The sequence below is a fragment of the Rhinopithecus roxellana genome, chromosome 15 (assembly GCF_007565055.1).
Source record: "Rhinopithecus roxellana isolate Shanxi Qingling chromosome 15, ASM756505v1, whole genome shotgun sequence".
Classification (NCBI taxonomy): domain Eukaryota; kingdom Metazoa; phylum Chordata; class Mammalia; order Primates; family Cercopithecidae; genus Rhinopithecus; species Rhinopithecus roxellana.
Genome location: NC_044563.1, coordinates 80713334 through 80734395, shown reverse-complemented (window position 1 = coordinate 80734395; position 21062 = coordinate 80713334). Strand labels below are relative to the sequence as shown.

At 37.8% G+C, this 21062-nt stretch overlaps 1 protein-coding gene across 1 annotated transcript in view; it reads right to left on the bottom strand.

Annotated features, from left to right (window-relative positions):
• The window catches only part of ARHGEF12 (Rho guanine nucleotide exchange factor 12), a 148823-nt gene that overhangs the window by 33549 nt on the left and 94212 nt on the right, over positions 1-21062 (bottom strand). The window contains 11 exon segments of the mRNA XM_010356998.2: positions 671-883; positions 3495-3600; positions 4362-4476; positions 4800-4832; positions 5620-5757; positions 6197-6302; positions 6925-6967; positions 10167-10265; positions 10553-10663; positions 12145-12237; positions 15003-15077. Coding sequence (XP_010355300.2) covers positions 671-883; positions 3495-3600; positions 4362-4476; positions 4800-4832; positions 5620-5757; positions 6197-6302; positions 6925-6967; positions 10167-10265; positions 10553-10663; positions 12145-12237; positions 15003-15077 — 1132 coding nt within the window.

Below are 21062 nucleotides of genomic sequence, written 5' to 3'. Positions count from 1 at the left end.
GACATGGTAATAAGCTCCTTGCCCAATTATCTACAACAATTACTTCATATCTTTCTTTACTCTTCAAATTCCCTTGCTCTTCTCACTGAACTCTCACTCTCAGTAAATAGTCTTACCTTTACATATACACTCTACATCTCATCTCCTCTCTCCTCACAACTCTGTTCTACTGCTTATGTACTGTCTCCCACATATTCTACCTTTTCTTTCAGTTGCCTTCCTACTAACATTGAAAAATAAAACCTCTAGTTAATCTCAGATTTTTTAAAAGTCTTCTTTAGACACCCACATCTGCCTCTAGCTACTGACCAGTTCCCTCAATACTCCCTTTACCTTCCCTTGATTGGACTTGGCACAATTTGCATTTTTTATATTTGTGACTATCGCTCTCAAGACAGTAAGCTCATGAGGCAAGCATCTGTGTATAATTATTGCATGTTAACATCCGGGACAAACCTAACGCCTGACAAGAGAGCTTAATAAATATTTTTTTGGACAAATCAGAACTTAAATTATCATTCAGCATAGATTTATTATTGGTTGTAGCATATTAAAATGTTAAAATTAAATTAAACTGGGATTTAGTCTTGATTAACTTGCCACTCTATTTTTCAGTTAGTGTGTTTAAAATCTTGATGCTTAGTTAAGCTGAACTACAGCACTAGCTCACCTGTATCATTCTCTTTCCCTCCTTCCTGGGAAAAAGAGGCCCCTGAAGCTACAGAAGACATGGAATTGGCAGGCAGGTATCCAGCGTCTGTTCCTTCATTTGCTAACCCACTCTGGCGCACCTTGGCAGAGTCCTGAGGTTCAGGACTCACAGATGAGGGTGTGGATAAGTGCTTAGGGTGGCGCGCCTTCTGTAGTTCCATGGCTCTGCCAACTGAACAGAAAATGGTGGTTAATCATCTGGATTGCGGCTGGGTGTGGTGGCTCAAGCCTATAATCCCAACACTTTGGGACGCCAAGGTGGGCGAATCACGAGGTCAGGAGGCCGAGACCATCCTGGCTAATATGGTGAAACTCCGTGACTATTAAAAATACATAAGGCCGGGTGCGGTGGCTCACGCCTGTAATCCCAGCACTTTGGGAGGCCGAGATGGGCAGATCACAAGGTCAGGAGATCGAGACCATCCTGACTAACACGGTGAAACCCCATCTCTACTAAAAATATAAAAAAATTAGCCGGGCACGGTGGCGGGTGCCTGTAGTCCCAGCTACTCGGGAGGCTGAGGCAGGAGAATGGTGTGAACCCAGGAGGCGGAGCTTGCAGTGAGCCGAGATCGCCCGGCTGCACTCCAGCCTGGGCGACAGAGCAAGACTCCACCTCAAAATAAATAAATAAATAAATAAATAAATAAATAAATAAAATTAGCCAGGTATGGTGGTGGCACGTGCCTGTAATCCCAGCTACTCGGAAGGTTGAGGCAGAAGAATCGCTTGAACCCGGGAGGCGGAGGTTGCAGTGAGCCGAAATTGCGCCACTGCACTCCAGCCTGGAAGACAGAGTGGGACTCCATCTCAAAATAAATAAATAAATAAATAAAACAAATAAAATAATCGGTATTGCAAATTAGCTAAAAGCAAAAAAGGACAATGTAAAAGAATCTGGTAAAATGTGTGAAACATGGTAGACCCTAAAAAATATATATAGTGGATTGTTATGCAGAGAAACATACAGACAGACAGATGAAGGAAGGAAGAAGAGAAGAGAGAAAAGGAAAGGAAGGTAGACGAGAAAGATGGGGAGATGGAGGAGGGATGAGACAAGACGATGAAAGTGAGGAAGAGGAAGATGCAGGGAAAGAAGAAGGGTCATGAGAAAAGAAGGAGAACAATGGTGGACAGAGGGAGGAGGAATACTGAGAGACATGGAGCTGTGTTCATTTGTAAGAATGAAGATGAAGTCTTTATTTCTGTGAGTTCTTAGTAAGTTCCCACCCCAGTTCTCTCCCAACACTCACATCTTCATCCTCATAATGTGCCTCAAACACCATGCAGACCAATCCCTATCCTGCTAATTATCCTTGTTCACAAAGTCACCACAAGAAGCCAAAGACTCCCACTCAGGTGTTTAATCTCCAGAGCATTCTACACCCTCACCCAGCTTTTTATACCCTAATCTAACCCCTAATTCCTGAAATTCTTTTGTATCCCTTGGAACTCACAGTTAACATCTGTGAAATCCTCTATCTCTTTAACTTCCTCTGAAAATTTCATACCTTCTCAGTGTTTCTCAACAAGGGGCACTAATGGTATTTGAGGGAGAACTCCTCAATGTGTGGGACATTCACTATCACAATTCTACTCACACCATCTACCATGCCAATATCTTTTTTTTTTTTTTTTTGAGACAGTGTTTCACTCTGTCACCCAGGCTGGAGCTTAGTGGTGAGATGATGGCTCACGGCAGCCTTGACTCCCCAGACTAAAGCAATACTACCTCAGCCTCCCAAGTAGCTCGGACGACACACACGCACCATGATGCACAGCTAATTTTGGCTGTTGTTGTAGAGGCAGGGTCTCACTATGTAGCCCAGGCTGGTCTCGAACTCCCAGGCTCAAGTGATCCTCCCGCCTTGGCCTCGCAAAGTGTTGGAATTACAGTCAAGAGCCACTGCACCTGGCTTCAGTATTTTCAAGTGTGGTACTTCCTGAGATAAGAACCATCACATGACCCTTCCCCATGGTACCACCATCCCTATTTCTCCTGCAGCCATCTCAAGTGGGTTGATCTCTCTTCATTGAGCCTGGGGTAGAAGGGAAATCAGCAAATAAAGTACAATGGAGAGGTGGAGAAATTTTAGAAGTATGGAGACTAAGTAAATATGTATAAAGAGACTAAACAGTGTGGTGGAGAGATCTATACACACTTTTTTTTTTTAATTTAACAAACACAAGTTGAATGGAAACAAAATCAGAAGAGGTAAGTAAACTATGTTATGGACATTTGACAGAATACTGCCACTAAATATGTTTTTTTTCTTTTTCCCCTTTTCTTTTTGTTTTTTTGAGAGAGAGTCTGGCTCCAGTGTCGCCCAGGCTGGAGTGCAGTGGTGCAATCTCGATGCACTGCAACCTCTGCTTTCCAGGTTCAAGCAATTCTTCTGCCTCAGCCTCCCAAGTAGCTGGGACTATAGGCATGTGCCACCGCACCCGGCTAATTTTTTGTATTTTTAGTAGAGACGGGCTTCATTGTGTTAGCCAGGATGGTCTTGATCTCCTGAACTTGTGATCCGCCCGCCTCAGCTTCCCAAAGTGCTGGGATTACAGGCGTGAATCACTGCGCCCGGCCCACAAAAGATGTTTATGACAATTATGTAGCAACATAGGGGGTACTTAGTTCAGAAATAACACTGAATGGAAACAAGGCGTGTTGGGAGTTCAGTAAAATCATCTTAACAACTCCTTTCTCCAAAAATTCATTTTAGCTAAAGAAGCCTCTGATGTGAAGAGGGTCTGAAATAGCGAAAATGCAGCACTGTTCAACATACTTGCACTGTTGTCATGACGGCTTGGTCTCCGTGGGGGTCCCAGGATGCTGGGGAATCCTCTTCGCTTCCCTTTTTCTTCCCCTTCTTTATCTTTCTTCATACTTTGCTAGAGTTGAAGTACAAAAAATAAGAGATATGTAACAGAGTAAACTGCTTTTGCGATTTTCATAGTGTAATGCTAATGCTTAGTTCAAAGAAATTGTTAAATGTAAATGAAAACCTATGCACATGTATGTGCACACACAGAGTACTCATTAAAAGTTCACACACAGTACTGTGTACACCTCAGACTCAAGATGTTTTCTTTAAACCCTTTATCACTGACAGCTTTGGAAAATCAAAGGGTAGTTTTACAGCACATTTACCAGGAACTTATTCTAAACAATTCATTCATCCATTCAACAAATATTTACTAAGTATTTTACTAATAGTTGAGAATACAATAATAAAGAAGGTCCTTATACTCATACAGCTTTACAATCTAGTAAACACTAAACAAAAACACAAATAACTACAAACAGAATACTCTACTGCCACTAAAGATGTTCATGACAATAATTATGTAGCAACACAGGGGGTATTTAGTTCAGGCAAAGTAAAAGAAAAGTATAAGGCACGAACAGAATCAGAAATAGCACTCTTTGTAAACTGCTAATTTCACTTTTCACATTGTCTAGTAATAGTTTACATGTCTGGATTTCTCACTAGATTTTGAGCTTCTTGAGAACAGAGATAGTACCTTATTAATGTTTGTATGACTAGCATTAATTGGCTGATTAAGTAAATACTAAGACAATGGAAGACACTGCACCCAAACGTAAAGAAGCCCTAAGGTCTGAACACACTACTACATTATTTCAGTCTCACCTTGATTTTGGGAAGAAATCCAATCCGACCCCGTTTGTGCTCCAAATTTCGAGGCTCTTTCACTTTTACTCCCAAATGCTTCATATACATGAGAATAACATACTGCATGGTGGAACTGGAGGAGAAAGGATGAAGTAAATTAAGACTTCTGAGAAGGGAGGGCTGGCAGAATAAAGACATCAAATGACTTCCAAAACTCCAAGGTTGGAATTATTGAAATGAATCAAACAAAAACTAAAGAACTATCTAGTCATTGCACAGAGAAGAGAAGTCTACTCAGGACAGCAGTAGAGTATTAGTCAAATAACATACAAGCCACCAGAGGGAGACCACAAACTGTATTTGTAAATTAAAAGAAATAAATTGTAATTTAGGGCCAAAAGGAAAAAACATAGCTTCTTTTTTTCTTAAAATTCTATGAAAAAAAAGTTATGTTACCTCTTATCTTCCTCTACAGCCTGAGCAGTCATCCTATTAAAAAAAAAAAAAAAGTTTAAAAATGAAATATGAAAGTTTAATTAACTTATTTTTTTGAGACAGAATCTCACTCTGCCACCCAGGCTGGAGTGCAATGGCATGATCCTGGCTCACTGCAACCTCCGACTCCCAGGAGCAAGTGATTCTTGTGCCTCAGCCTCCTGAGTAGCTGGGATTACAGGAGTGCGCCACCATGCCTGGCTAATTCTTGGGTTTTTAGTAGAGATGGGGTTTCACCATGTTGGCCAGCCTGGTCTCGAACTCTTGGCCTTAAGTAATCTGCCCACTCGGCCTCCCAAAGTACTGGGATTACAGGTGTGAGCCACCATACCTGGCCTTAAAAATTGTTATTAACTCAGATAACTGAAAGAACAGAGTCAAATGCTTTGGGCCACACCCTAGAATAAAATACCAAAAGAACCCTGATCCCCTAAAGATCCATATCTGTTTCACCCTCATGTCACCAACTGTATACGTTTCATGGCAAGAAATATTTCCAAGGCCTATACATTGAAAATAATTAATCAATCTGTTTTTGATCACTGATTAGAAGTTTTAGAGTTACCCATTTACCAAGACCCAGAAAAAGGAACACAAGAAATTTACCTAAAATAAAGTATCAGAAAAAAGAAAAAAAAGTTTCAGTTTCTCAAGTACTGTGACAAAATAAATGGCTCCACATACACAATCTGATAGTTTGCTAAACTTGCCCAAAGGGTACTTCAAGCATAAGTAGCATCTCAGTAGAGAGGGCATTTCCACATATACTTCTATTACTTACAATACTTCTTCAATTTTGGCAACAATCTGTTCTGCACATGTCCGCTCCTTCTCCAAAGTCAACCGGTCCTTGTCTCGCTCTGCATCAAGTTTAGTCAGCTCGCTTTCAGCCAAGGTCAGTCCCATACTACGTTTCTGCCTAAAGGGAATGGAGAAGTTTCCTGAGGTAGCCTAAAGAAAAACTACCTCACTCTGGGGACGTTTCATCACAGTCTCCATAGCTACGATTCCTAGGAACAGGAAAAATGTCACTTTTCCACTTACGGGTCCATGTCATCTAGAATACCAGAGGTAAAAATTCTAGAAGCAATGACTCCAAGAACACAGACAGTATCTTAAAGGAACAGACTTAGAACAGACACAGCCCTGACCTCAGATCCTGAAGGTGCCAGGAATGGAGAGTCTAGACTCTTAGTTCCACTATAACCCTTTGGTTCCAGATGTTCACTATGTTTTAATAACAATAAGACTATATGGTTTATCTAGTGCTAAGCTAAGTATTTAAAGTGTAACTTTCTCTTACCTAAAAGAATTAATTTAGAATAATCATATCAAACTCTATCTACCACTAAGCTTACCGAAAATCTTCTAAGTGCCTTTGAACTTCTGGATGGACTCGTTCTTGCATAGTTTGGATATAGTGGCGATGCAGATCCTCAGGAATGAGCTCAGGTCTTCTCTTTTCTTCATAAATGAAAGGAATTATGTTATCTAAAGGTATGTTGTGGGCAACATACAATTGGCAACATATTAACGCTATTTTGTATAAATTTAAGGTGGAATTTGCCAAAGGGAAGTTCTTCAGGGCAGTTCGTATATTTCACCCCAGAATTCTGATTTCATTTTCTCTTTTATTTATTATTATTTTTTTGAGACAGAGTTTTGCTCTTGTCGCCCAGGCTGGATGTGTTAATGGCATGATCTCGGCTCACTGCAACCTCTGCCTCCTATGTTCAAGCAATTCTCCTGCCTCAGTCTCCCAAGTAGCTGGGATTACAGGCATGCACCATCATGCCAGTTAATTTTTGTATTTTCAATAGAAACGGGGTTTCACCATGTTGGCGAGGCTAGTCTTGAACTCCTGACCTCAGATAATCCACCCACCTTGGCCTTCCAAAGTGCTGGGATTACAGGCATGAGCCACTATGCCCGGCCTCATTTACTCTTCAATGTATTATAGACTCTCTTTCTATTGTGATTCAGGTGATCAACCAGTCACCGTGTGACAGACAAAACCTTTACAGATGAGCTGAGCTACGTATCTATTAAGATGTAATTCTCCACGATGTCAGTGCTCCAAGCTTACCTAGATCTGCAGACATTTCATCAGGAACAGAAACTTTCAGGTGCTAAAATGAAATGCAAACAAAAGGTGTAACAACACCAAAGATATTTCAAGATGTACATAAGTACTTGTGTAAAGTAAGGGGATACTACTTGGATACCCACTCTACAAGCATAATCAAGTACAAGCTCATTTATTCATTCACGTTTTACAGCACCAGAACATTCTATTCTTTAAACTTGAAAATAAGCCCTTTTCCCAAAGATCATGCTATAAAGGAAATATCTATAGTCGTTTAGCTAGGTGACTGAATGCTTCTGTGACACACTTACCCTAATGAATATACTGGCTTTGACTTCCTGGAATCATTGGTCAATATAATCAGTTATATATCATTTAGATCAATATAGGTAAAACCTAAATTATGTATATATTATCATATGAAAAACGTACTCACATATAGCCATGATTTTTCTTTCCTATATTTGAGATGCTCATTCTGAAGACCAATAATATTCCTAATCGTTTTCCTATGTAAAGAACCCTCACAATGTCACACTCCCAGTGAGAAAATATTGAGTTTTTAGAGTTTTAAATCTCCAGTAACAATCTACAGTTCTTGCTACTGAACCAAATAAGGTGACTATCTTAGAATTTACTTATTCCTAGCCAGGATTTTCCCCATAATACTTGCATAATAATTACCAGACTGTTGCTTTCCCCCAACCCCTAACTACCGGAGGGGAAAACTTTATTATTTTGCATTAAGAGAAAAGATCTTAACCTCTTCCTGCTTATTTTGTATTGTATACCTATTTAAGTCATATAATTTCAGAATTTAAACAAGTCCTATGAGATCTGAAGTTTTAAATTTGAAAATAAGTCACTGCTAAAAATTGTAAGATCCCTTTATATCCATTTGAAGAAAAGTGAAATGGATTTTAAAACTTTCTCTTTGACAGGCAGAGTAGCTCAAATCAACTTTCTTAAAAGCATTTCTAGCTCAAGTGCAAAAAAGTAATAAAAGCTCATTTGTGTATGATGGTGTTTACGTGAAATAAATGTGAGCTATAGCATAAAAGTATAATTAGCAAATCAAACTGTAAGGATTCTTCTTATACTTTAATATTGATATACAGATCATGAGTAGCACAATATTAAGTTTTGACTTAGCTTGGTGCCCTCTTAAGAAATGCAAAATTCAAACATACTTCAATATACTGTCATTTTTTTAGGAAAGTAAATTATTTTAATAAAAATAATACAATATTTTAAACAATGGGAGTATGATCAGAACCCTACCTCATTTAACCATACCTAAATGACCCCACTAAGTCCCAGGAACTGTTCAGTGTTAGGCACACAGCAGTGAACAAACAGAACAAAAATATTTGGCCTAATAAAGCTTATATTCAGGGTAGGAGAGTAGGAATATAGTCATCCCTTGATATCCACATGGGGTATTGGTTCTAGGAACCTCCAAGGATACTAAAATCAGCAAACTCTCAAGTCCCTTAAACAAAATGGCATTGTATTTGCATATACCCTATGCACATCCTGCTGTATACTTTAAATCTCTAGATTACTTATAATACCTAATCCAATGTAAATGCTATGCAAATAGTTGTTATACTGTATTTTTAAAATTTGTTTCATTTTTTATTGTGGTATTGGCTTTTGTTTTTTTCCTTGAATATTTTCAACCACGGTTGTTTGAATCTGTGGAAGCTGCAGGTACAGAACACTGACTATATAAACTAACTAACTAACTAAATAAAAGTTCTATGGATAAAAATAACAGAAAAAGTGACAGAAAGTGAAAGGGTTGAGATTTTAGGTAGGTTGGTTAGGAAAGTCACTGAGTAGGTAATTGAATGTGAAAGTGTATAGACAATTTTGTAAAGGAATACAAAGAAAATGGGACAGGAGCTAGAGGGAGAAGTAGAGCCAAAATGTTTGTGTGTTTGTTTTTAGAAAGGGAAAATAACAATGTTTGCACACTAATGTGAGTAATTATCTGTAGAAAATATAAAACCGATGATGCAGGAGAAGGGAGGATAATTGTTAGAGTAAGGTCTCTGAGTAGGTATAAGGAAATACACCGTAAACTGGGGCAGAGCTGGCCTTAGATAAAAGACGGAGAATTGAGGCCAGGTGCAGTGGCTCATGCCTGTAATCGCAGCACTTTGAGAGGATGAAGTAGGCAGATTGCTTGAGCCTAGGAGTTCAAGACCAGACTGGGCAACATGGTAAAACCCCATTTCTACAAAATACAAAAATTAGCCAGGCATGGTGGTGTGCACATGTAGTCCCAGCTACTTGGGAGGCTGAGGCAGGAGGATCACTTGAGCCCAGGAGACAGAGGCTACAGTGAGGGGCAATTGTGCCATTGTACTCCAGCCTGAGCAACAGAGCAAGAGTCTGTCTCAAAAAAAAAAAAAAAGAGAAAAGAAAAGAAAAGAAAAAAAAGATGGACAATCACTCCATAGCATCAGGAGAAAGAGTAGAGTACATGGTATGGTATAATGGAGGCAGAAGATACATCTGGTAGAAGTTCTCTTCTATATACTTTAAACTTCTCCGAGAAACAACAAGGCCAAAGTTATCAGCTGAGAAAGGACTAGGGAAAGGAAGAGATGGAGGTTTTAGGGGGGAAAAAGTATGAAGCAGTCATCTAAGGGAACTGCAAATGTGAAAGGACTAGGGACCTGCAGCATGATCATCCAGGATGCATTAAGGGCTAGGTGCTATTTACCTGTAACAAGACTAACAATGAAACTTACTACTTTAAAAATCTTATTATCACTTTTAATGACAAAGTAAAACATTATCAGCATTTATTGCAGTGTAAGCATAATCTTTTCTGCCACTTTTTTGTAAAAATTATGCCACTAAACTTCAAAGAGGCCACCAAGAGTTCAGTTATTCAAGTATTATTCCTTAGGTCTTAATATATATGTAATAGCATATGTATTCCCTTTTTCATTTCCTTACTCTAATTGTACACATGCAAAAAAACACAAATATATACATATGTGTGTGCATATACATATCCCCTAAAACCTACTGTGAGAATTCATATGCCTAAACTAATTTAGAAATGATAAAAAAAAAAAACAGTCTAGAGTAATCAATAATTGAAATATAATACAGGTGTGAGAAAGCACAATAAAATCCAAAAACATGGGAGGGAAGATTGGAAGCAGGAGGCCAATAATTCCATGTACTAAGGCAAAGATTACAACATTAACTTGGCAACTTACTGCTGATCGATCTAGAAAGAACTGATGAAACTCAAGGAAGACGCGACGAGTTTCCTTGGAATTGGTATGTTTATACAGGTCTGAATAGAGATAACAAAGCTGTAGTGGAGACAGGAATGAAAAAGACAAAATGAGGAACCATGAAAAATGTAATTTGCTATGTCATCATTGAGTAGGAATGTTTGGAACAGGTAGGTTACCATAAACAATGCAGTTACTACTACATAACCAAGTCTTTAAAAAATAATGTTTTAATTATCTTTCATATCTGCCTTTATACAGAAAACTAAAAGAAGTCTGCCCACTCATCGTATAGATAGGAAAAGTTCTATGGCATATGAATCAACAGAAGAACTCTGAATCTGCTAGATTGTAAAATATATTACCAAAGTTGCAGGGTCAAATTGTGAAACTACATGGTGTAAGAAAACAGCCAAATGAGCCGGGCGAGATTTTAGTAATTCAATGCTCTGGAAACAGCTGCACTGTCCATTGATCTAGAGGAAGAAATGATTATGCATCAGTAACTCCAACATACAAATACTAAATGCAAAGTAGGCTCAATTGAACATAGCTATCCAAATTTCACTTTGATCTCCCTATAAAAAATTCAAGATTTAAAAAATTTCACTAAAATTTATTAGCAGCAGAAGCTATGGAATCTCTTTCTCTGAACATTAACCATCTCTTGGGGATAGGTTAGAAGAAAGACCACTTTGGGAGAATGGAAATTTAGGAGATGATTACCAAGTAGCTCGGATGTATACAAATCAGTATGTAAAAAACAGTCTAACAACATTTCTAGAAATGTAGTGGAAGGCTTTTTGCCCAATCATAAAATAGCTGTTTATTCTTTTCTTCTGGGCTAATTGCAGAAATGGTGGGAAATGAAGTTGTATGATTTTAAGTAAGATAAATCCTAGAATATTTGTATAATCCCTAAATATACTGAACACGGAAAACAATAATAATGTAAACTAGCATCTCAATTTTTATATTCCCAAATCATTCTAAAGACCAGCATTACCCAACTATCAAACCAGACAAAGGTATTACAAAAAGGAAAACTATACATCAATATACCTCATCAACAAAGATGTAAAAAATCCTCAGTAAAATAATGGCAAATTGAAACCGACAATATGTTAAAGGGATAATACATCATGACCTACTGGGGTTCATTCCAGGAATGCGAGACTAGTTTAATATTCTAATATCAATCAATGTAACTTACCATATTAACAGACAATCAGAAAAACTACATAATAATCCCATTCAACAAAATTCAACATCCAGTCATGACAAAAACTCTCAGCAAACCAGGAGTACTCCTTAACCTAGCAACCTTTAACCTTATAAAGAGCCTCTAAAAAACACTTATAGCTAACATCATACTTAATGATGAAAGACTGACTGTTTTCTCCCTAAGATCAGGAATAAGGCAAGCATGTCTTGTCACTCTAATTCAATCTCATACTAGAAGTCCTAGCCAGTGCAAAAAAGCCAAGAACAAGAAATAAACAGCTTGAAAATAAGGAAATAAAAACTACAGACAACATGTTTATCTATGTAGAAAACTCCAAAAGATTTATTTTTAAAAGCACCAAGAAATAATAAATGAAGTTAGCAAGATCACAAGATACAAGGACAAGAATCTAGCTAATCATACTCCTTTATACCACCAATGAACTGGGATGTGAAATTTTTTTAAAAAATACTATTTTAAGAAACACACTCAACCCCAAAGAAATGAAGTACTTAAATATAAATTAATGGCCTCTCACTGGCTTTAAAAGCAAGGTCATTTCTATTGGTCAAAGCTAAAATAAGCAATTAACCCAAGGAGCTACTGGTTCTAAGATTTAGCTTCAAAGCCTTACAAATGTTATCTTAATCTCCAGAAAGTGTTCATTTTTGCAACAAATCAGACATTGCAGAAAAGTAATAATTTATTTTTTAGAAAGAAAAAAGTCATCACCTGTTCATGTTCAGTACCAAAATCATCATCTTCTGCTCCAATAATATGAGGTGCTATACGGGTTGAGGGACTCCCGACAAGTGATTGAGTGTCCTGGCAACATTCAGGGAAAAGAAACAGAAAAATTATCTGGTGGTCAAATTTAGAAAAAGAATAAAGCCAACCCATCAAAAAGACATGATTCACTTAAATGGTGAGATTTCGTTTTGTTTATTTCCGTTGAAGTACTTTATTTTCAAAGTAGGGGTTCACAAATTTTCAAGGCCATGAACCACTCTGGCAGAGAAAATGACCACAACAACGGTTTTTTTTTTGGGTAGGGGAAAAACCATTTCCCTTGGAAACAGGAAATATCCTTTGCTCACTACAGAGTAAGACTCTAACATTTTCTGTACACTTTTGTAACTTCTTTTATTAATTCATACATACTTAGAACTTCTTACAGAAAAAAATAAAGTTGGGCTTACATAAAAGGTCACAATTAAAAAATTAAAGAAAAAGTGAATGAAGACAATAGGACAAAGGAAAAATAAGAGCAGAAATGATAATACAAAGTTAGAAGAGAGGTTAATATACCTGAGAAGTACTAACCCAAGATTTCCATTAATGATACATAATTGAAGGCTATCATTGAACTCTATTTTTTCATTTTTAATTAATTTTCATAAACGTATAATTCAGGGTTTCTCAACTGCGGCACTGTTAATATTTTGGGTCAGAGAGTTCTTTGTTGTAGGGGCTAGCCTGTGCATTCTAAGACGTTTGGCAGCATCCCTGACCTTGTGGGCCCACCAGATGCCAACTGCAGCCTCAAAGCCCTAGACATCAAAAATGTTTCCAGACATTTGTTAAATGTCCACGGAGGCACAATCATTCTTGGTTGAAAAATCACTGATAAAATACTCTAAAATCATCAAGTAATCTCACAAACACTGCTACAGAAACAAAGATACCAAAATTCTAAGAATAAATTATAGATTGGCAGATAGTTCCCCACACAATAGCTCCTCCATTTGTCAACTCACAAAGTTGGATTCAGCACAAAAATGGCAGTACAGAGGCATTAATATATAAAATAATAAACATCGGTGCTGGGCACAGTAGCTCAGGCCTGTAATCTCAGCACTTTGGGAGGTCAAGGAGGGAGGATCACTTGAGGCCAGGAGTTTGAAACCAGCCTGGGAAAAACAAAGAGATCCACCTCTAAAGAAAGCCAAAATAAATTAGCCAGGCATGGTGGCATGTGTCTATAGTCTTAGCTACCTGGGAGACTAAAGTAGGTGGACAGTTTGAGCCCAGGAGTCTGAGGTTACAGTTAACCTCTGTACTGCAGCTTGGGCGACAGAGTAAGACCCTGTCTCATTCATTCATATATACAAACACAAATATATGCATACATAAATACATACATACATACATACATACATATAGGATGTCTGAAGACCGTAAGTACTAAAATTAAAGACCATATAGCAATGGGGAATAAAAATTTTGGAAGAAATAGGAAAAAACTGAGTTTGGCTTAAATCTGACAGCAGTTTAACATTGCAAGATCTGGATGGAGTTCAGCAAAGAAGGGTGGGCCTATGATTTGAGAGTCATGTGCACAGCAGTTATAGCAGTTATAGCTGAAGCTGTATAAACAGATCCGTAAGTTTTAAACTGAGTGAATAGTAAGTATATGTGGTTTTTCCTCCTTGTATTGCAACACTACATATTGAGTCTCCTACACACATTCTGCCTTTTAATAACTCTTATTATTTTCTTTAACCTCAAGGCTTTAATAATTCCAAAAAAAAGAAATCAGGTGAAACTGGCTGGGCACTGTGGCTCATGCCTATAATCCCAGCACTTTGGGAGGCTGAGGCGGGTGGATCACCTGAGGTCAGGAGTTTGAGACCAGCCTGGCCAACATGGTGAAATCCCTCTCTACAAAAATTAAAAAAAAGAAAAAGAAATCAGGTGAAACAACATAAATTAGTTTAGAGCAGTAGTCAATTTTGATTTTATAACTGATTTAATGTCTCTGATTTTTCAATAGTCCTTATGTTGCTGACAATAAAAACATTACAAAATGCTATTGTATCTTTTACTCCACAACTGTAAACAAATCTAATTAGAAAATAAAATGAGAATGCTTAAAAGCATGCAATTAAGAATATGTAAGATCGAGCAATTCTACTTCTTGATAAACACCCACAAAAACTGAAGGCAAGGCAGCATATTCACAATAGCCAAAAACTGGAAGCAATCTAAGTACCCACTGACAGACAGATAAACAAAACGTGGTATATATACATGTCATGGAATATGATTTGGTCTCAAAAAGGAAAGAAATTCTGACACATGCTACAACATGGATGAAAGCTGAAGATATATGCTAAGTGAGGGAAGTCAGTCATGAAAGGATAAACATTGTATCCTTCTTTTTACCTGAGTATCTAAAGTAGTCAAATTCATGCAGACAGAAAATAGAATGGTGGCTGCCAGGGGCCAGGGGGAAGGGGGAAATGTAGATTTAGTGTTTACTGGGTACCAAGTTGCAGTTGGAGAAGATGGTTGGCAGTGATGGTCGCACAACAATGTGAATATACTTAATGCCACTGTACACTTAAAAATGGTTAAACTAGTACATTCTATGTTACCACCACGACAAATACTAAGGAACCTAATAATACTTACTAATCATGGAATAGCTCTTGACTTATTCAAATCTTTATTAAGTTTCTTTAATAAATTTAATTTTTTTCTCCAAAAAATAAAAAATAAAATATGTAAACATCAGATGTGTCTATATCATACGCTAAGTATAAGGAAAGCTAAAGACAGCACTATCATTGCATGGATTTCATACTCACAGTGTCCTGAATTGTTTCACTTTTCTCTGGGTTTTCCTCTAGATAAATCCTCTCTTTTGGGCCACTCTTGGGACTCTAATAAAAAAAAACAAGATCTTCAGTTCATTTCAATAGGCACACCAAAAGGAGATGAGGGAAAAAAGTGTGAAAAAAAATTGCTCTGAATTTCATATTTGTATTTACAACTACTAAATATCTTTCATAAGATACTTGGTTCTGCTACTTTTTCCTTACTTCAACAAGTCACTTATTCTCTCACCTTTTCAGTTTTATGTTGATAAACAATACAGAGTCAATAAAACAATTTTACCTAATCTCCAGGCCTGGAGGTTACTTTCTACCAAATTACTAGATATATTGCATACCTCAAACTCATTATGTCAAAATCAAACTCTTTTTTGTTTTTGAGATGGAGTCTTGCTCTGTCACCCAGGCTGGAGTGCAGTGGCACGATCTCGACTCACTGCAAGTTCTGCCTCCCGGGTTCACGCCATTCTCCTGCCTCAGCCTCCCGAGTAGCTGGGACTACAGGCACCCGCTACCATGCCCAAATAATTTTTGTATTTTTAGTAGAGACAGGGTTTCACTGTGTTAGCCAGGATGGTCTCGATCTCCTGACCTCATAATTCGCCCGCCTTGGCCTCCCAAAGTGCTGGGATTACAGGCGTGAGCCACCGCGCGCGGCCAAAATCAAACTCTCTTTATTTATTTTCCTTAACCCTTACCTTCTCAAACTATCCTTTCTATTCAAGTTAAAAGCATTTTGCCCTACTTATGAGTACAATTAAGCTTCTACTATTCTGTTACTCCCTTCATGTGAAAGGTGGATTTTAATACATTTATATGGTATTATATAATACCTAATACGGTTGTTCTTCAGTATTTGTGGGGGAATGGTTGCTCAAGTCCCTGATATAAAATGATATAGTATTTGCATATAATCTATGCAAATCTTCTATATATTTTAAATCATCTCTAGATTACTTATAATACCTAATACAGTGTAAATGCTGTACAAATAGTTGTTACACTGTATTGTCTAGGGGATAATGACTAGGAAAAAAGTCTGTGCATATTCAGTACAGATGCATTTCTATTCCTGAATATTGTGATCCACGGTTGGCTGAATCCACAGATGCTGCCCACAAATACTGAGAACGGACTGCATAAAATATAAACCATATGGGATGCAGAAACTCACTTTGTGGAGATGAGGAACACCCCAAAGCAATGGGAGACATTCTTTAGAGTAACCAAAAATGAGGAACCAGAGACCTAACGAATGCCAACAGGGAAGATACATTTTACCTATGCATATACCAAGTTATCTTGGTGGTATCACAAGATATTTCTGCCACCAAGAGAAAACAGCAGTTTCAAATGTATGCCCCACCTTGGAGAAAAGAATGACTTTCAGGTCTTGGACAAGATATATAAAAGATTAGAATAATTCTGTCACAAACATCAAGAAAGCTATCCAAGATATTGGAGGGGCATGTCAAAAGAACACAGGAGAAAATTTGAGAGGGTTCCCACCAACAAAAAAAAGAGTAACTCATACGGAAATCTGTGAGTTCAAAATATTACACACATATACCCTTCTCACTTGTCACCTTTGGAGTTTGTAAGAGTATCATCTCTCCTGAAAAGACTCTTCTGAAAAGAATCAAGGGAAGTATTTACCCTACATTTTCTGCATAAGCTGTATTTTAGGGTAATCTATTAGCTAGTAAGGGAAATCATTTCTTGTAACATAACTCCGTGTAATAAATACAGAAATAATGACAAAATTACAATAATATCCTTTTGAAACTCAGAATTAAACAATGGATCTAGGCATTCTGATCACGAATGGCCATGTGAAAACATTTCATAAAAGCTATTTGATAGGGAACATTATAATGAAGGAAATCATGTTGACATCACCTAAACACCTTAAGCTTACAACCACAGTAAGACAGCCATTCACATCCTGATATGATATAATGAGATGTACACAATATCATCCATGAATTATTCCAAATAACAACTATCAAACCTAATGTGACCAAGACTTGTAGATTTAACTGGGAGTTTTCAGAAAATCTAGATAAAGTAACGTCATACGACACCATGAAAATATAATTAGAAAATGGACTGTTTTACTGAACATATGACCCAATTTCTTTAACAACAACAACGAAAAAATGGCCAAGGAAAAAAAAAGAAGGAAACTATTATAAATTATAAAGACTTAAAATGACTTATCAACCAATGGCAATATGAAAGCCTTGACTGGATCCTGAATCAAATAAACCGTAAAAAGATCATTAAAAACAAGGTAATAAAAGTGTGTATTGAGAAAATATTAATTCTTAGGATTTAATAAGAATATTACAGCTATATTTTAAAAACTTATCTCTTAGAGAGAGACATATTATTAAACTAATGCCTTGGATTTACTTTAATCCAGTGTTTCGAGGATGTGAGGAATAGCGGGTACAAACAAAACTGCTAAGGCTAGGTTCTCAGGGACCTGAGGAGGATTATGTTAGTCTTTACTTTTGAATATGTTTAAAAATTTTCCAAAATAAATAGTTTTTCAAAAATATCACTCACAAACTGAAATATCAAAATGAGAGATGCTCTGAATTTTAGATGATGATTTGTTATGAAGTTGCTTCTCTTGTGAGAACTGGGTATCAGGGCATTCTTTAAAGCCTTCTCCAAGGTAAGCAAAAGCAGGAACTTTCACAACCACCACCAGGAAATTATTTTACAAAAATGAGAAGACAATGAAAAAGTTAAAAGAACTGATTCAAAAGATAAAATGTAAAACAGCAATTCAAAGTACTGTTAAAACAACAACAACAAAAGCAGACGGATTCCCCCATACTTCCAATACAATTGAAACAAACATGGAAATCCATAAGCTAAAAGCAACACAGCTTTAGTCTCAAATGGACACTTGTAGAAATTAAACCTGTGTGTTATGTGTTCAGAAGACAGCCTAGCTTGGACTTTATCATTTCTCACTCGGATTTCCACAATATTCAGTTATTTATTTGGCCTCAGTTTCCTCATCAATGAAATGGTGATACTGCTTTTTTAAGATTATTATGAGTGTTAAAAAAGAGTATCTGGGCCGGGCGCGGTGGCTCAAGCCTGTAATCCCAGCACTTTGGGAGGCTGAGACGGGCGGATCACGAGGTCAGGAGTTCGAGACCATCCTGGCTAACACTGTGAAACCCCGTCTCTACTAAAAAATACAAAAAGCTAGCCGGGCGAGGTGGCGGGCACCTGTAGTACCAGCTACTTGGGAGGCTGAGGCAGGAGAATGGCGTAAACCTGGGAGGCGGAACTTGCAATGAGCTGAGATTCGGCCACTGCACTCCAGCCGGGGCGACAGAGCAAGACTCCGTCTCAAAAAAAAAAAAAAAAAAAAAGAGTATCTGTAAAGCACTGGGTACAACCTCTGGCACAAAGTAGTTATTGAATAAACGCTAACTATTATCCATTCAGCACACATTTATTAAAGTTCCTATTAAGCCAAGCAGTCTTCTTTTCCTACAGATCTCCCTCTTTACTCCAAATTATTTTCCACAGATACATTTCTAATGGTGCCTCTCTTCTGCATGCAAGATAAAGCCCACTTTATTAACTGATTTCGTTTATTCAAATACTAAGTATCAATTACATGTCAAACAGTCTTAACTGAACGGAACGCCTATTTCTATACTCAACAATTCACTCTTTTTTTTACCCACCCCTGAGATGGAGTCTTGCTCTGTCAACCAGGCTGGTGTGCAATGGCGTGATCTTGGCTCACTGCAACCTCCGCCTACCTGGTTCAAGCAATTCTCCTGCCTCAGACTCCAGAGTAGCTGAGATTACAGGCGTGTGCCATCACACCCAGCTGATTTTTTTTGTATTTTTAGTAGAGACAGGGTTTCACTATGTTGGCCAGGCTGGTTTTGAACTCCTGACCTTGTGACTGGCCCGCCTTGGCCTCCCAAAGTGCTGGGATTACAGGCGTGATCCACCGCGCCCAGCCGACAATTCATTCTTTTATAAAGTTATATTTCTAAGTCACATGTTTTATTGCAACATTCCTCTAAATACAAGATAAAATTCAAATTTCTCATTCGTATCATTTGCTCTGAATGCCTACAATTTGTTACACTTTGGAAACACAAAGTCAGACAACACAGTCCCTCTGCTCTCAAGGAACTTCCCATCTCATGGTAGGGACAAGCCATGAAAACAGAGAGGAGACGCGGCACTAAAACGAAAAGAAGAGTACGAGAAGCATTCCCAAAAGCAGTATGTACTGCTAGAACCAGCTGAAGCCCTTTATAACCTGGACTCATGATTTGGCTTCTAAGATAATCTCTAGCCATTTCATCTATAACCCTATTATGCCAGGTTGCCCTAAAATTTTCACTGCTCTCTCAAAATGTTATGCATTTTCATACCTCAGTGCTTTTGTTTATATTTAGATTACTGGTATTTTGGAGCTAGGCAGAAGTAGATTACCTATTGCCTGAATAAGTGTGGAAAGTTAACTCCCTTTGTTAAAGTTAATTAACTCAATTTTTTCTTTTGTAAAGTTATAGTAACAACGGTACTACTTCATAAGGCTGTTCTGAGAATTAACTAAGGAACATAAAACACATCACTGTGTATGGGATATATACCCAACAAATATTAGCTATTACCATTTTTTCCTTGAGCCCAAATTGAAACTTTCCATTAAAACCTTTAGCTAACCCAATCACAAGATTCCTATCACTATCTTTCAATAAATAAATAAATAAAAACCCACAAATCCTCAGTTTGTTTTTTGGATGAGGAACTGGGTCATTGGGCCTAAGCCTAAAGAGATAGCCTGACTGATGGCTTAGACCATGGATTCCTTTTTTAAAAAACAACAAAACAAAACAACCCCTACCCCAACAACCTTCAACAAGAGAGAAACTGCACATTGTTAAATAGTAGATGTGTGTATATGTAACAGAAGTCCCAAGAAGTGACACCTCTTCTATATGCAAAGCACTGTATTTCCTATTCTTTTTTTTTTTTTTTTTTTTTTTTTTTGAGATGGAGTCTCACTCTGTCGCCGGGGCTGGAGTGCAGTGGCTGGATCTCAGCTCACTGCAAGCTCCGCCTCCCGGGTTCACGCCATTCTCCTGCCTCAGCCTCCCAAGTAGCTGGGACTACAGGCGCCCGCCACCTCGCCTGGCTAGTTTTTTGTATTTTTTAGTAGAGACGGGGTTTCACAGTGTTAGCCAGGATGGTCTCGATCTCCTGACCTCGTGATCTGCCCGTCTCGGCCTCCCAAAGTGCTGGGATTACAGGCTTGAGCCACCGCGCCCGGCCTCTTTTTTTTTTTTTTAAGAAATATAACCCACAAAGTTGATTTCACGACCCACAATTACAAAACATTCGTTCAGATTACTTCCCTCATCACTTTTAAAGAGGGTGGATCTACATTTAAGTCATTATTCCTATCACTGCATACAATTTACAAAGTATTGCTGAGTAAATAATACTGAACTTAGCTTTTAAGTATTCACATGTCCATGGTGCTACATCATACTCAGTTTTAAATGTTTTATTATCATCTTAACAGATACTCATGTTCATCTGGCAGTTTCTGGGTTAATCAAGAAAGTGCTGTTACTAAACCTGGGCTATTAACTGAAGCCTATCTAACAGGAGTAAGGTTTTTCCTCTTGGTAATGGCAAAGTGCCCCATGATTCAAGACTGAGTCACTCTGACCACAAATGGAATATTAACATGCTCTTAAAGATATCAACAGTTGGTCTCTCGGTTCAGTAAGAATGCACTGGCATTAGTAACTTCTCTACCCACGAACAAGATGCCTGCTGGGAAATTCCATCCCTGTAAAAGAAACAGTTGGCAACGGGTGTTCAAGGGAAAAAGTGAACTCTGGAATTAAAAGCTTATATACAACAGTATCCAGATTTCTGTTTATCAAATTGGTATATTAAAAATGGGGATGGTAAAAAGTGCTAAGACACCTCTAACTCATATTACTTAAAATCAAATCTAGAAAG